The sequence below is a fragment of the Pseudopipra pipra genome, chromosome 3 (assembly GCF_036250125.1).
Source record: "Pseudopipra pipra isolate bDixPip1 chromosome 3, bDixPip1.hap1, whole genome shotgun sequence".
Classification (NCBI taxonomy): Eukaryota; Metazoa; Chordata; class Aves; order Passeriformes; family Pipridae; genus Pseudopipra; species Pseudopipra pipra.
In genome coordinates, this window is record NC_087551.1 from 95400582 (window position 1) to 95418622 (window position 18041).

Below are 18041 nucleotides of genomic sequence, written 5' to 3' on the forward strand. Positions count from 1 at the left end.
TCAAATTAGGTGTAGGTTCATCATTGAATTCTTTATTATAATTCAGGAAAATAAAGAAAACTAACAGAGCAGAGCTTAAACAATCAGCAAATGGCAGTCAAAATATACAACTTTTTTTTCTGCCAAGGCAGTGCTGCAATTCTTCACAAAATAGCTCATGGCCCTGGTGGCAAGGTAATGAAAATAAAAGAAAACCTTGAAAACAAAGAACTTCTGCAGGTGAGAAAAATATATGCTAGATTCTTGGTGGTTATTTTGTACCATGCCAGAAGAGCAAGAAAGTCATAAACACTGAGGTTATGGCCACAATGTGTCACTGGAGCTGGGAACATAGAACCAGGGACACCTCAGTGAAACTGGAAGGTCGTAGTACCCCTTATTATTTTTTCTATTAAAGATTTTGGCTTTATAAAACCAAAGAAAAAAATCTGTGTGCAGCTTGACAGATGAAATCACTGCAGAGAGAATACTGATAGTTGTACAGCTCCTGCTCTGTTCCATTTGCGATTCAACCCACTGCTAGTCAACCAGAAAAGAACATTTAATCAGGTTATGTAGCCCAAGCATAAGCTTTCTTTTGTTGGTGGTTCTGTTATTAGTATTTGAACAGCTGGTAAGGAGAAGAAACTCTCCAAACTAAAGAATTCACATCTAGCACCTCCTCAGATAGAGGAGGGTGTCCCACTTATGAATAACATTCAGGTCACCCTATGTATTGTTTATGAGGTCCAGTTCTGTATAGAGATCCTGAGAAGGGTACAGGTTTAGCTACAAAAGTTTCAGGTAGATATTTTGCAAGTTTATCTTGAGGATCTGGTCACAGACTTTCATTTGTTTACTTAGAATCATGTATCTGAGTCCCTTAGTAAGCTTGGTGGTCTTTACATTTAGAATAACAGAGATGTGCAGGGATATATCTATCATAATTAAAAGAACAACTGTTACGTTCACCTGACTAGATTGAACCTTCTTGTGCAGCTCAATCACATATCTCTTCTTCTGATATCAGTGCCTTCTGCCACCTAACATTGTTTGCGAACTGAAGTTCTGACTCTCCCACTGCGAACGGCCCTGAACGTACCCACTGTCAAACTCCTTCTCAGCTTGCAAATCTCATTGCATGTTTGATGTCTTTTTTCCCCCTTCATATTATGGTTGGTGTTATTGCTGAGTCTTCCTTTAGTATCTGAGTCTTAGTATTTGAATATTTCATAAAGCTTTCAATATTACCATGGTCTGATGTGGTCTTCCCCAGTTACAGCAGCATGTATCCTTCACTTTCTCAGCAGTCTCTTTCTTCCTGTCACTCTTTCCTACTGCTTAGATCTTTTGATTCTTCTGAGTTTCACCCTTGATTACCCCACTCACTAGCCATGCTCTACTCCCTTAGAAACTGCCACTAGTAATAATTTTGTCTAATCAACAGCAGATTGCTCAAAATACTGTTCTAAGATACACAGATCTCAGGCTGTGGAAAGAAACACATCATCCAACCCATAAGCCCATGTTTTTGTCCTTACTGCTGTTGGGCCTTCATATCCAGCTGTATTCTGTTTCATTATTGCCTTGTCCACACATGTATCTGGGTACTCAGCCTCACTGCTCATCTCCTTCACTGCAGTCTCCTTCCCCTCTACCTCATGCTCTCCCTTGTACTTTTAAAACTCTTCTTTCTCCTTGCTGTCTGCTTTCACAGCCAGGCCAGTATCCCCATGATCAGATGCTCTCTGAGCCTATCACTTGCTCTATCAGCTGCCTCCTGACACAACCGTGGTCCACCTTTCTGTCTCCTCCCCAGACTCCCTGAAATCCCAGGCTTCCCACAATCTATCCTCATCTGCTCTGCAACAGCATCAGCCAACTCTCTATTCCTACCCTGCCTGAATCCCACAGGAAAGCAGGAGGAAGAAAAGAGACACTCTTCACTGCAGCATCTAGTTAGGAGCAAAGACACTGCATCTGGCATCCCAGGAAAGGGTAAGCTGCTGTTGGCTGGACCTTGACCTATGTGCACAGAACTATCAGAGACTTTTACCTCTAAGAAACCTCTACTCATGTGCAAACTAAAATTTACTGACTTAGTCCAACTGAGACAGGTTTTGAAGAGGACAAGACAACTATCTTCTGCATATCCCCTTTCCTGTTCCTCTCTGTTAAATCTGTCATGAATTTAGGTTCCTTAAAGAACAGCTGTCAAAGGTATCAGCAAAAGCAGTTTTAATATGATGCTGTGAAACTGTGTCATAACAAACTTCCATGAGAAGGTCCAATTTATTACTGGACAGCACAACCATTTGAACTCTGATTCAGCACTTATCAAGACACAAATCAAAGTTACTAAGTCAAATCAATGCTGTCAAGTCTTAAATCAAAGTTACCATACTGCAAGGTCATACACAGTATTGGTTACTTACCAAAGAGCAGTTGCTGGCAAAAGGTCTCACTGTCTCAAGGAGGAACCTTGAGGAACCTCAGGTCAAGGTCAAGATCACTGCCATGCAGCCACAATGCCCAGCAGGGATTGCTCAAAGAAGGCTCACTTAGGCTGTCATATTTACGTGAGGGTCTCCACCCTGTGGGTCAAGCTTCTAGATGTATGAATTGGATTTGGCTTATGCTGGCAATGATTGCTGCTGCAAGAAGGATAAGCAATCCTTCAAAGGTTAACCCAGTCTCTAGAGCAGGTGTGCTGGTATCCTTCTCAGTATCATTCCTGAAATGGAAAACACTGCAAGTTTCGGCTGCGTTTTTCTGGATGGGTTACCCCCTTAGAGGATCAACTTGTTTAACTGCTCAGACTAAAGTCCCTTTTGCCACTCAGCATATCTCAGTTCTGTCTCTTTAACACCAAAATACAAGATCATCTGAAAGAATAAAGACAAATATAAGCAAGCTGCCAATCCTGAAATGCCTGTGGAGCATCTTTAATTACAGCCTGAGCCCTCAGGAGGAGACTTGGGAGCACAGTTACTGCAAAGTCATTGGCCCATGGCATTTTCAATTAAAGCCTGTCAAGCCCAATAAGACGTGCTCAGATGGAAGGGGAATTACTAGCTATGTTCTTTGGAATGAAATAATCACACATTTTGGCATGGGATGGACATGAGGCCTGATCAGAATTTGTCAGAATGTGTCATTCAGAGCTCTGAAAGTGATGGAAATTATGTTTCCGAATCTTTGGTACAAGGTAAGGATAAGGTTCCAAGAAGGGAAATCACAGTTAATTAAATGGGCTAAAATACAGGCGATTTGATATCCTGGTTGAAGCTGAGATAAAGTTAATTTTCTTCTTAGTAGCTTGCAAAATGCTGTGGTTTGGATTTAGTATGAGAATAATGTCAATAACACACTGATATTTTATTGTTGCTAGAAGTACTTACTCTAAATCAAGAACTTTCCAGTGTCTCATGCTCTGCCGGCAAGCAGATGCACAAGAAGATGGGAGGGAGCATAACCAAAACACCTGAACTGGCCAAAGGGATATTCCATACCAGGGAATGTCATACTCAGCACATAAACTGGGAGGGGAGTTGGCTGGGGGTTGTTAATGCTGTCTGGGAATGGTCTAGGCATTGATCAGCATGCTGTGACTAATTGTATTGTGCATCGCTTGTTTTTCTTGGGGTTTACTCTCCTCTCTCTCTCTCTTCTTTTCATTACAATTAGGAGTAGAAGTAGTAGTATTTTTTTAAAAATTATTAAACTGTAAGTATCTCAACCTGTTGCGGATCTGAGGGGAAGAGGGGACAGGACACGAGGGTGGGTGCAAGCAGACTTGTTTATTCAGGCGTGTGCCCGGTTCTTAAACGTCCCGCCAGGGGAAGGGGGCAGAACATCGAGTGGGCTATCAGACAGACAAATGGGGGAGCAAATCAGAACAGGGCACAGGCAAAAGGGGGAGGAGGAAGCCTGGGCATGTGCAGTTGTGCACTGTGTAGCATGAATACAGTGAAACCACATAATAACAGTAAAGTCCATTCAATCGCTGTACATATTTTTCCATTTCCGGAATTGTTCCCATTCTGATTCCTGGTCCTCGACATCAACCCACAAAGTTTACCTTTTCTTACCCCTTCTTCTCCCTGCCGTGGTGGGGGAAGCTGGGCAGAGTGAGCAAGCAGCTGTATGGTGCTTAGCTGCCAGATAGTGCTAAACCGTGACACTTGATGATGCAGAAAACAGTCTGCAAGAGATACTCTCTGATTTGCAGTGGGACATTTCAGGCAGTCACAACAGGTTAGGACACAGACTTACTTCTATGAGTAAGACTGAAAAGAGTAAGATCCATAGGAATTTAGCTGCCTCTCTAAAGGAAAGTTGTGCGTATAAAACATGATTGTGCTTAAAGAGAACACAAAACAGGTTTAAGGCCCCCCCCAAAAATGTAAGAGGTTTGCTTATCATGCTCAGAGAAAAAAAGACACATCCAAGAAAACCTGGAAGCCCACTGAGCAGACATGAATGCCAAACATTGCAGCAGCAAGGGGTATGCACCAAGATAAGGAAAAAGATCTCTCAAGAGCCCAACCTGTTCCCGAAAGGTCAGAACATAACCTTTAATAGCAAAAGCTGCCACAGGTGTTTACTGTATGTGACCTGGAGGTCTATTCAAAAGCTAAGAAGAAAACAAGGAAGTTTTCTTAAACTTTGGAAGTTTAAGCCTGCAAAGTGCTATATACATAGAAGAGGAGTTGAAGTACAAATGTGCCAGTTAATCATAACCCATTTTTTCCCTAAGTTATCCAAAAATTAGTAGGAAGACAATCAGTGGAGGACGATGAGAAAAAGGCATCATGAACAGGAGAGGGTCAACATCCATACATGCTGGGTTCAGTTACCAACAGTACAAAAACTCACAGGTGGCTGAACCAAACATTTCATTTTCACTAGGATAGGTTTGCTTGCTGAAAGAGGTTATTAGAACAGCAGACCACGTAGCCTCAATTATTTACTTACTCATAAGTCACTAAGTCTTGATTCTATCAAATACACATTTCATGTGACTACTGGTGCTTGGACACTTCAGCTACAACCTCTTCTAGTAAATTAACCAGTGCTAAGGCATCAGCACCAAACTTAATTACCTAGTACTTTTATTTGTTTGGACTGACCTTAGCAAAGTTTTAGTGCAGGTCAGCTCACACATCCCTTAACACCTCCTGATCTGAGGTTAGGGTGGATAAGTACTGTCTCCAGGGGGCAGTTCAGGTGACATTACACTTTGTGGTGGGCACTAGAAGAGTTTAATGTGATGTGTACAGCGTGTTGGCCCAGGGACTAGATAAGTAAGCCCTGTGCTGTTTTATTTATTGAGACAGATTCTGCCATTAAAGCAGGATCGAAAGACAGCAGATGGAATGACAGAGGAAGACAGATCATACCAAGAAACCAAAAAGCCTAGAGAGTAACAGAGCTGAACAGAAAGACAACTGTAACTAGTCAGAGAAAAACAGAAGACTAAAGCAGACAGATTCCAGCCCAGGAGCAGGAGGATTCAGAGCTTTTGCCAGTCGCTGAACTGCCTTAGGCAGAAGAAGTTGGACTTAGGAGAACCACAGAATGGTGCTTCTCCAGCCAGAGGCTGTGCTTGGCCAGCACAACAGAGAAACTGCACAAGGCATATCTTGTGGGCTTAGCAAAAGGACATTAATAGACCATGAAAAGCTTATGGCATCTATTGGTTGAGATGTTGCCACAGAGAGATGGCACTGAGAGAAGCAAAGGCAGAAACAAATCCCCCCCAAAAACAGCAGCATCACAGCCAATCAAAAACTGGTATGAAGACCTACATATTTAAATGGGTAGAAGGCCTAAAACAATCTGTAAAGACCAAATGACAATAGTCAACTATGAGCCGGGACAAAGTGACTGCTGGAAGTCAGCAAATACTTGCAGAGATATTTCAAAATAACCTGGATATCACAGAGAAGGCAGAAAATTACAAGAGTTCAGCAGAGGAAACCAGCCTGTAAAAACACAGCAAAAAATTCAGCTGTTATGAAGCATGTCTATAAATAGATTTTTCAACTAAAGAGATAAATTAGAGAAATATAGTGCAAAATTTATCACACCTTCTGATATATGACTTCATATATCAACCTTGCAGATGTCTCCCATCCACCCAGGTTTTACTAAGCTCCCTTTACAGTAGCTGGAAAGAATATACATGATTCACCTCACTTATTTGAGACACCTGCTTTAGAATGATATGACTTGTGCCCTACTGGTCTCTCCATTTCCAAGAAGGGAGTTTCAGTGATTAGCTCAGATGGAGACATCTGCATGTGGCCTCATAACTCCCAGCCAGGGAGTCATCTTGTGTTTTACCTCCCATTAAGCACCATGCAGGAGGTTGATTGCCGTTTTCATATGTGGAAGGCATTTTTTCCCAGACAGCTAAAGTGGCATACAACTATATGGAGTTCTTTTTCACATAGTCATGCAATCAGGAGGGCTGGCTTTGGGTTGATTTACAGCAGTTGAATTGCCTTTTAGTGTAACTTCTTCATTCAAAATGGTCCAGTGGAGGTCACTAAGCCAGCAGACTAAAATTTTGATCGTGATTTGTACCATGATTTAAAATGGTAAAGAGCTGCACTGGCTCTGTCTTTAATAGACATTGTAGTTCTTTCCATCTGCCTCTCTTCTACATGCTGTGTTCACTGTCATAGGACGGATAATGGCTTCCCACAGAGGCCCTCAGCAGGATGTAGTGCGAATTCACTCTTGGAATGCACTGGTACTGGTGAAATCTGCATTGGACAACCTTGCTGGATAGTTTAGGATACCACAGGAAAGGCTGTTAAGAATATCAGTTCTAACTGCAGTAGGGTGTCTAAGTCTCTTTTTCCTAACAGATTGTCAGCTGTACAATATTAATAAAATAGAGGAGCAACAATAACAGAAAATGAAGTTACATTAACCTAAAAAATGAGACAAGTGTATTACAAGTTAACAGGCCTTTACTACACCCACACCAAGTTCAAATGTTCACAACTGAAATGGTGTGAAGTCAAGTGTGCTATTTTTAAAATATAACAGACTGATAAACCTTGAGCTAATACCTAAGGACAAAGCTGGTACTGAGTTACTGCATGTTCCAGTGAGGAATTAAATATTAATATAGAAGGCTAGTGGTAGTTTCTTACAGGTCTTGACATCACTGAATCTTGCAGAGGCAGTGCTAAGAGCCAGACCCTGTGCTTTTTGCTTACAGACCTCATGATAATTTCAAATGGAATCTTCCCTCTGTAAAGGCTGAATAAAAATTGTAGGGCATGGGCCTTGCAGCATGGGAAACAGCGTTTTAAAAACTTGTGGAAGCTGCTAAGTCTGAGAAGTTTGCATTTAGAGCTTGAATTCAAATCTTCCTTCATAAATATAGCCAATACAGTGGTGTTTTCATATCCTAAGGAGAAACTTGATGTAACGTGAGCCTTGCAATATTTTACAAGGCATGCTTAACCTCTTAATGTGTGCCATGCAAAGATTAAGAGGCAGTGTTATTACTTGCAAAATCACCTGCTATTTCCGGGAAACAGTCATCTGCTGGATCTGTCCTTGTCACTGGCATAAGTATAATGCTTTTAATAATCTCCCATTACCTAATGATGTGGTTGCATCAAAATGATGGATATACTATAGCTGGAAGAATTTTTTAAGATCTTCTTATTTCTATCTTGTTCTTCTGGTGCCATCTAGAGGTTTTATTCTTGGATTTACAAAACAGAAAATAAAGTGCTTTATTATATTTCAAAGTTTCCTTAAAAAACCATCTGTGAGTTAACATCACTTAGGGTGCTATTATCACTGAACCTCCGTCTCCATACAAGAGCAGATTAATGAAGTGAGTACAAGTTTTTGAGCTGTGAGATGCAAGTGAGCCTTATGGGTTGGAGAAAGATTTACACTAGAGGCGAATGCTGTCACAAAAAAAAAATCTTTTTCTCATAAAAAGCACCTGTAAATTTGCCTTAGGAGGAATTTTCATAGAACTTGTTTTCCAGAAAATAAACAGCAACATATCAAAGCAGCTTCAAAGGAAGCAGATGCTTGGAGAAAAAGCAACCTTGCCAGTCTTGTAGCAGAATGCCAACATGACAAGCACAGCCACGACTTTGGCCCATGAGCACAACTGGCTGACATCTTATCTGCCTCCCATGACAAGTCGGCGATGCTCCATTTCACTCTAGCATTGCCTAGAAAAGTGCCACATGAAGTTCAGACGACACAAAACTCAACAGTGTGACAGAAAATCATTCTAATAGAAACATTCCTTCTTAAAAATAACAGAAACAGCTAATTTACTGTAATGGGCTCCTAGTTTTATAGAAATAATAGACTAGATTCACTTCTGGTATAAATGAGTCAATTCCCTTGACCTTAGGGTGAACTGTCTGATTTGGCATCAGACCTTCTCCAGCAAATCTTACCTTCTTGTTTCCCCCCTTTGAAATGTTTATTAATTAAGCTAATGCTAGCACGAGGTCTATGGAGGGTGTGTGGAAATGCTAATATGCCTCACTATGTACTCCATCTAAATTGATTACCAGAGCATTTTGTTTGTCCTTCTAATATCCATCCAATTGTATTGCCCCTCCAGGCAACTAGATGCACATTCACTCTGAAAAGATAGTCCCTTTTAAATAGAGTTGACCCAATTCATTTCCTAGCACTGGTAACAAGATTTTAAAATGTGTACAAAGGAACTAAAGGTGCACTGAACACTGAAAAATGTGAGTTTTTAGGAAATCCTTAGCCTTTTGAATACAATGTTTCTGTGAATGATAATTTCTGTACTTCAGCAGAGGATTAACTGTCATAATAAATTATTTCTGTTTGCCTGGAAGGAAATAAGTGAAGCTTGCTTAACTAAGAAGGCCAGCTAAAGGTACAGCAGAGATGAGACTAACCTTGTCTCCTGTGCCCAAGGATACCTCTGAAAGGCTGCCATAACATGCAATAATTTGATAGTGTCAGGTAAAATTAACCTGTGTACTGTAGAAGGAGATAAGAATAATATTAAATTCCTACTAGTACTCATTTTGTATGCTACAGAGACTGGCTCTCATGAGCCTGGCACAGTAAGATTTTGAAATTCTTAAAGGCTTTTAATAAGAAACTAGAACTAAAAAAAAAAAAAAAATAAAAAAAAATTTTGGTTTATTTTGTTGAGATACTTGCTGAAGTTCTATGATGACAGACTCACATAAAAATATTTTTTTATTTTGATAGATATTTGGGGGGTAAATCCTTGCTTTTCTTTGTGTTCTAAAATCTCCTAACTAAACTCTTTTGTGGCAATATCATGTTCTTCTGTCTTTAACCCTCTTGGATGCTTTCATTCGACAACCAGCTGCAGAATGTGGTTCTATAGCCACAAGTTTTCACCCAAAAGAAGCACTTTTCATCACTGTTCAATGTAATTCCTGGCTGTTTATATTATACTTAAATATAAACTCACTGTTCATTTGTTTTAAGGTATGAAAACCTTTCAAAAAGCTTTTTATTTTAAATCAAACATCTTTTAATAAAATGTGATTAAAGACTATTTCCTTTCCAGAGCTGGTCCGTTGTTTTTTATCATGACTACTCACAGATATCAATGAGTTGCAAAGGAGACTTGCAGTCTTTCTTATTTGAGGAATTTGAAACTGCAGAGAATCCATCCTCATCATTACCTGTTCAGACTGAGGTTTCTAAATAATTTATACTAACTACCATTCCCTAAATCCTTCCTTCACTACTGAAAATTAAGATAAATTACAAGAAAGGGAGAAAACCTCTCAAATCTAGCATTTAACAAGCTCATATGAGAGTCAGGATGTCTAGATCTAGTCTCTTTTTCAGTTTGTTTACGCAGTCAGACAAAATTAAAAAAAAAAGATAAGATAAGTAGAAGCAGCACTTCCAAACACAAGCCAAACTCAGCACTACTGTACTACCCTTGGTGGTCAGAGATACAGGTTCAAATCTTCACAGATGAGGAGAAGGAAGGGGATTGCTGCTCTCCTGTCTCTGAGATGAGTGCTCCAACCTACTATATCCGACAGGTTGTAAATAAGTTTATTATTTAGTCTGCTTTTCATCTTTTCCCAAAACAAAATAACAACAAAAAAAAAAATAGAATCAAGTGAATTGTTTGCCAAACAAAACAATGAAAGGTCTGTGTCACTTAGATGAAATTTAAGAGAAAAAAAAAAAGAAAAAAAACCTGAGATTACATTTGTTCTGAAACTGTCCATTTTCCTGGGGTTTTTCAGTTTGCTGCGGAGAGAGGGTGGAATTCAGAGCTGTATTTCCCACGCTTAAATTCGGAAGCTGAGACTCAGCACCAGCTTTCAGTCATGACCCCAAACACAAATTACAGAACCAATACTTGTGCCAAACACTTTCATCCAATTTCTCCAATGAAGATTTTGCAGAGCACCATTTCTCCATGCTACCCCTCATTCAAGCTCCCCTGTCTCCCACAATGCTCCCTTTTCCTCTCATTTATCCTAGAGACAGGGAGAAGTCACGAGAGAGGAGGGCTACATTCAATAAGCTTGTATCATTACTGTTACTTACTATTACAACTCTTTGCTGGAAGCTTCTTAGCAAATAACAAAGTTTCATCTAGGTAGATAAGTAGACTTTTATTGAACAGGGAGCCTGATCTGCAAAAAGCCATAACTGCAGACACTCAATCATGTACTGCATGACAGACAGGTAAGCAATTGCACTGAATCCCATCTTATTTGAACTTTTCATGATAAACATATATTGAAATTTTTGCCTAGCAGAACACAGAAGAATTCTCTTGTTCTTTTTAGTTCGAGGAGAATCAAAGACATAATTATCTGGAGTGACTGAGTTGTATACATATCTTTTGGTATCAGTTTAGCTTGATCTGTATAGTAAAAAGTAAAATTAATGCCGCAAGTGCCACCAAGTGACTGTGATTAACCATATTTTGCATTCTTTATTGAAAGTCAATAGTCTTCATGCTACCAGCTGTGAAATTGTTCAATAAGCAATAATTAAACAATGAAAAAGAATAAACAGAACTAGTTAGGTGTGTTTCAGATCAGTGAGTAGTAAAGGCGACTTTTAAAGTTTTATTAGCACAAAGCAAGAAAAACAAAATACAACTATGTGACCTATGGTTGAGTGAGTAGACAGTGAACATGTGTAAAAGTCTACCAAAGTCACACTATTGATAGAACAGTAACACTACTAAATGAAGACTATTCACTAGACTTACGGGACCAGAAGTTTCAAAGTCAAAGGGACCATCTCTAAATATCTATCTAACTGCAGTTCACTACCTTTACTAATGGCACATTTGTTCTCAGAGGGTTCCTGAGTTGCTTTGCAAATGGTTGAGAAGTGTGAAAATGGAGGTTTAGTGTAAGTTTGTAGGTTTGTGAAACTTGCCATTGCATATGGGAACCTCTGGCAGGAATTTGGCTTTTTGCTATTTGCAAGTCCCAGCCTATTACATGTATTCAAAAATGAGATTGCTGGAGATGTGTACAGCACCATAGCACAGCTACCTCCCTAAAGCAAACTCTTAAAAGCTCAGTTTCCCTTTGGACATTACCAATGAATTCTGTGTGGGAATAGCTCAACTACAGTTCATGTATTCCATTTGCTTTGTCAAACACAGTGTCAAGCTTCACTTGTTATTAGATTTTCACTCATCCTCAGGTTTGAGGACTTCTTCTGATGGTGGTATTGGCCTGGGTTTAGCAAGTTGGCCAGGCTTAATTTCAGGCATTTTTTCACCATGTCTGTACACACTTACAGTGACATCCACTGTTTCCCCACCATACTTGTTTTTGACATGGATGCTATATTTGCCTGAGTCTTCTGAGGTCACTCCCTTGATTGTTAAACTGGCATATTTCCCTTGTTCCAGTTTAAATGAATAGTGCTCATCAATTTCAAAGGCCTTGTCATTCTTGAACCAAATAACTTCAGGGTCAGGATTTCCAAATACAGTGCAGGTCAGATTCAGTGTCTGAGAGAGGAAAACAGAAGTAATTTTGAGATCAGTCAGTCAGATTTGTCTAACCAGAATATTCAGACACTTTTTATTTCTATTTAATTAAACTATAACATGGTATCACGTTCTTGAAGACTGAAAGTAGTGTTCCTAATATTTCTTTTTTCCTTGATTCAGACTTTCTACCATCTCACCAGTGACTGTGATACAGTACTAGCCTCAGGGTTAAAGTGTCTGAAGATGGTAAGTTGGACAGTCATTGCAGTCCTGCTTGCAGAAGACTCCTGACAACCTATTAGTCTGACAAGTGGTTCAGGCAACGATAGCTTTAAAAACATCCTTAAAGCTTCCCTGTACACAACAGGGAGCAAGACTAAGCAAATCTTTTCTGACCAAAGCCTCCCGAGGTTATTGCTTGAGATTATTTAAAAAAAAAAATTGCTTAAAAATAGAGTATATAACATGAATCACTGGACATCGATTCCAGGTGCTGTTGACTAGTAAAAGAGGAAACATTTCATGAAGAATAAATAATACATAAATGTTGGTAAAGTGCTCTTGTAATCATAGAATTGTTTGGGTTGGAAGGGACCTTAAATATCATCTAGTTCCAATCCCCTTGCCATGGGAGGGAAACACTCTACAGGCAGGGACACATTCCACGACATAGGGTTGTTCAAAGTCCTATCCAACCTTACCATGTGTTACATGCATGTACAGCACACTCAGAAAATAGCCAAAATTACTTAATAGACATTTCTGGTAGCTTAGGTATTTTTCAAAGACTGAACTGAGGCTGAAGGAGGTCATAAAATTTTCATGGTCAGTCTTCCAAATTTTTATAGGTTTACTGCTGAAACCCGTTTTGACCATCCCTCTGCATATGTATGTAAACTTCATGTACTTAGGTATAGTGATCACATAACAAATGAAAGAATCATTTAAGAAGTTGCATTGATTACTTTAGTGCCTACTTTGCCTTTCTTTGCTGGAAACTCATTCTGCTCAAAATTCTGCCCTAGATAATGAAGTCACCTTAAGAATTTCACATATGCAACATTGTGTTAGAAAAAAACCCAAACAAACAAAAATGCACAACAACTCAAAACTAATAATTTCTACCAGAATTCTTCCTTATATTCCCTCCATATTCCCCTTCAGGCTTCACCAAATCCTGAGGGAGCTGAGAAATTCCACCTGAGTTCACTCAGGTGCATGTTTTGAGCAATGTTTTTCTTGACTGGTGATGACTGAATAGGTGCGATATAATTCAGAGTAAAAATAAAACAGGAAGAAATTTTAAGTGATCAAAACCACCATATGTTCACTAATAGAAGCAAGTCTTGCATACTACATGCCTCCAAAGTCAGAAAGAATGTTGAAGGAAGATTTACACACTCAGGGTACAACCTAGTGACGAGCTAAATCTGTGAATATTTTTGAAGAAATGATATCATGTAGGAGGTAAAGTTAATTAATATCATATAGGAATCAGCCTTACAATAAAATATTTAAAGGAGTAATGATACAAATGTAAAAATAAAATTTTGGGAAAATAACCTACTATCTACTAGTGTGAGTTTAATTTTTTCTGTCCTTTCTGTAACATGGACAATATTTAATTACTATTGCTTTGAAAATTTACCTCATTTAAGAGCAATTACTAATTAACTCATAATAATTAATCAAGACTTAGTAAGTTAATATTAAAAACTTAGCAGAGAACAGATATATTCCAAAATAATTTTAGATAATTTGGATCTGTTGTAATCTATTAAATTTTAGATCTGACCTAAAATCAAATTACTGTCCTACTGCTTTCAGCTTCTATAAAATCAGCTGCATTCCCTCCCCTTTTGCCATCAAACCTCCCACCACTCAACATCGACTCATTGACAAAAACCGTCCTTACCTTCCCATCCATTATAGTGACGACATCAGGCAAACCACCAATGACTTTACCACGATCTAGGAGTTAAAGAAAAATATGGGGACTGTGTGAAGTTTAGCCCTCAAAAATACTCATTTTTTAATGATTTTACAACTTAGTGCGTCACAGCTTTTTTTTTTTGTCCTTTTTTTTTTTGAGTTATCTTCCAAAAAACATAATACAACTTTTGTGTTATTTTGTGGTGGGGGTTTTATGTACTGTAAGATCCCCACAGATTTTTTTTTTTAGCAGAGATTGTGCTATACCATTCTAAACTTACACATGTAACAACCTTGAAGCTACTGCTGACCTTGACAGTTTGTGCTTTGGGCCCAGAGCAAAGCAAGGAGGATGCTTTTAGCATCTTGGTGGTATCTAAGATCTAAGGAAAATTTGTTCTGCCGCTCTCTTTGTGGGCCGAAGCATCCTGTCATTACCAGGGGAATTGATATCATTTCCAGCACTCCTACAGTCCCTATCAGTAACAAGCTTCCCCACTATCTAGGTCTCAGCAAGCAATGCACAATAGGCATCAGCAGGCAATTTTTTTACTTAATAGATAGTTACCAATATTCAGTATTATCAGCAGCTTTCAGAGTCAACACCTCCTTGTGTGACACACAAATCACATTTCATCAAATCTCTGCAGATGCAGGAAGATACAGTGGAGACTTGCAAAATATGCAAAGCTTTCAGTGGGTTTCCATTGGAATTGAAGACAACTAAATCCACAAATTACTATTGCTATTGCAGTATTTTGTGCTAGTAGAGGATTTCTACAGTCACAGAACTCAGTAAGTTGTGACAGCATATCATGATGGATGCCTTAAAAAGAACACTAGACTACATCATAGAACACCTATGATATAATGTAAAATAAACTTACTCTTCTCAGCAAAAGCAGCTGCCCTAAAGTTTTTGAGGAAGAAAGAGAAATATATAATGTTATTGATGAAATTAGTAATGAAATATTTTTTGTAAGTAAAGACGCTGTTGTTGCAGCATTAAAATGCAAAAGATGTAGCACTTACTTGAGTCGCTGGAATTCTGCAAGTGCATCATCAAAAGCTGTAACAAAACAATTGAGAGGGTTATCGTCTATCAACATAACTTGCACTTGGGGCTCAGTACAAACTTTTAAACACATGCCCGTGTTACAGCTCTCTTAAAACCCATACAGAGTGACACAGTAGTGCAATGGGAAAACTAGGCCCCTGAAGCCCAATGCAACTGATGCTGAAACCAGATACAAGACTAAAAATATCCTAACATTTATAAGACTGAACTACAACTGGTTCTGATCAAAAACTATCTGTTTTTAATGTCATTCCTCTGACTATTGCCAGTAAAATCTGCATAATCTGTGAAAAGGCACCATATAAATCTGACATTATAAATATACCTTGCCCAGACAGATCAAGTGTCCTTTTGTGGGATTCCTTGACACCAAAGATTTCAAAGGTGTAGTTTCCCTTATCCTTTTCTGTGGGTTCCTGTATCTGCAGCCATGCAATATCCTCTCCACCTCCAATCTTCATCTTTTCACCAGAAGAAATCTTAGATTCCCTGGAAAAAAAAGAAGAATAGAGATGAGTTTAAATGTTCTTTTCCTGTATATTCACCATAGGAAATCATCTATAAAAAGTTACAAAGGATAACATACTATTCCAGAACTACAGATAGATTGTAACTAATGGGAGAAATTTCCCAGAAGACTCTTTGCTTCCTACTGGGGGTAGGAAACACTTTGAAACCATTAGCTTGAGTTCTCATTTCAAAGATTAATTTGTTCACCCTCTTCTCATTCTGCTTCTCTCCACATACACAGTTGTTTTTACATCTACATGGACATACATGACAATGTGAAAATGTTTAGAGTTCTGTACACTTCATACACAATAACATAGAATAGATCAGAACAGCAAAGCTGAGGCAGATCACCTTTTCTGATGATGGAAAAACATCTTTTGTCTTACAATAACTTCAAAAACTTGATTAAAAAAAAATAATAAAAGATTTGTCTAGAATTCCTCTTACAAAAGTCAGAATACATCTTTGGGTCTTTAAAAACAAGACAAGAAAATTTCTTAACTCTTGATAAGTAATAAAAAGCTCTTTAAAAACAGTGGCATTATATTGACTTATCATCACTTCCTGGTTAAGAATAAAAGAAATGCCCTATGGATTCAGATCAGGGGGTCCTCTGATTCACAATCTGTCATGAAGAGTGAAACAGAACATGATACTTAATGAGACCATGAAAACCAAACCCCTTTCAATGGCTTAAAGAGAAACTTTCCTCTTTCACTCATTAACTAAAGAAATATTTCTTTTCATTCTTCCTCCCCAAACATTTTTAGCTGGAATTTTTAAAAGATGAAGTCAGTTTTAGCTTCTCCTTGATCATCCATTTTATTTGCCCAGACAGAGCTGATTTGGATTCATAGCTAGAGAGAGTTACTTTGATGGGAAACAGGTATTTTTATGATTTCCCTTTTTGTAAGACAACTACATTGAGTTCAGCCTATCAAGTTAGATTCCTGGATAGAAACTGCTATATATTAGAAAATATTGCATATAATATTCCCCAGTATGCCACAAGTGGACGACGCATCCTAGCTTTAGGATTTTTATTGTATTCTCTGCTGTGCAAGACAGTGAGTAATTCAAAGCTAGTCAGAAATTCCCATAAAAAAAATCATGGTTCTTGTAGCCTTTCAATTTTTCCAGGAAAAAATTTTGCTACAATTACATTTAAAGGAGCAGGGAAGTTTTGAGAGGCTGAGAAAGGTTGGTTAGTTGGTTTAGTCTTTGTTTTAGCTTTAACAGCTCTGATTATAATCATTGCATTCACTGAAGAATTTAAATTCTATTTGTTCAGAATCTGTGCTCAATGATCTTCAAGATCTTCAAGAAAATCTATGAGTAAGACATTATAAAATCTGAAATATTTGGGGAAGAGAGGGAGTCTATGTAAATATAAATACACACACTGATATTTCCATATTAGCCATATTAGTTTTATATTTCTATGAAATAGACGGTGGAATGGACTAAGTCACTTTTAAAATTCAAGCAGATATAGTAAAAGGCAGAGGTAAAAATTTTTTTCTTTTCCTTTCCATCATATTAGTATCATACTTATGAAAGAAGGAACAGAACTTAATAAATACAAAGATTGAGGTATAAATGCAGTTTCACATCCTTGCAAAAGTGTTCTTCAGCTCCTTGAACCTGATAATCATTGACACTTTGTGTTCCTGTCCGCATAGAAAGCATTGCAAATCTAGGATACCATACTGATAAACCAGCCTTTCCTGTCCAAGTCAGAGCATTTCACTGTATGTCATCTTTGTAGGTCATAGAGGAATATGATAGTTGAAATCACCTGAAGAGTTTTAAAATCCTTTCAAACACTACCTGCAGCTTCAAACAAGCAAGGACCTGATATAGTGAAGCATGTGGACACAAATTTAACTGTAAATACACAGTTTAAATGTGTCGATGTGTAGATGATTAGACTGTCTCCAAAGTCAAAGATTGATGTGAAGATTGAGAGTGGAAAACTAAGGAACTTTACAGCTCCTTTTTGGCTATATTCTTATCTCTGAGGACTATACTTAAAGTATTGTGTACCCCATTGAATAACTTTTCAGAGAGGACTATCAACATTGAAATATTTTGGGCTACTTATGACTGTATCAGTTTGAAAAAAAATAATTTCTTAATACAGGCTTTTATTACACCAGGAGAGCAGATCCTTGGTATTCACCTAGTACTGGAGGAGAGTTTCATTCACTTTGAGAAAAGAGCAGCCCTAAAAAGGAAACTATGCCCAAATATTTTGCTATCTGTTAGCCAACCAATGGAAGACAAACAGTCTCATGTTGAATAAGAGAACACAATACTGTAGATACCTTTTTCCTGTCTGTTACAACCCTCTTGATTGTTATTGGACAAGTCTGTTAATATTTCTTTTATCAAATATATTATCCATGTTAAAAAAGAATATAATGTGCTGGAAAGAGAAATTGATTAATGTGGTCCAGTTACTAAATAATGCCAAGGAATAATAAATAGTGAATCATAAAGACAGCATTTTTTCTCAAATAAAATTGAAAA

The 18041-nt window shown here is 38.1% G+C and overlaps 1 protein-coding gene across 2 annotated transcripts in view; it reads right to left on the reverse strand.

The window, feature by feature from the left end:
* Window positions 1-10938: 10938 nt before the first annotated feature.
* MYOM2 (myomesin 2) overlaps window positions 10939-18041 on the reverse strand; it is a 76365-nt gene continuing 69262 nt past the window's right edge. For both annotated transcript variants that reach the window (XM_064650380.1, XM_064650379.1), the window contains 5 exons: window positions 15322-15485; window positions 14951-14987; window positions 14806-14828; window positions 13902-13957; window positions 10939-12004 (listed from right to left, as the gene is read on the reverse strand). In XM_064650380.1, the coding sequence (XP_064506450.1) occupies window positions 11678-12004; window positions 13902-13957; window positions 14806-14828; window positions 14951-14987; window positions 15322-15485 (607 nt within the window). In that variant the 3' untranslated portion in view covers window positions 10939-11677. The remainder of the gene's footprint in view (window positions 12005-13901; window positions 13958-14805; window positions 14829-14950; window positions 14988-15321; window positions 15486-18041) is intronic.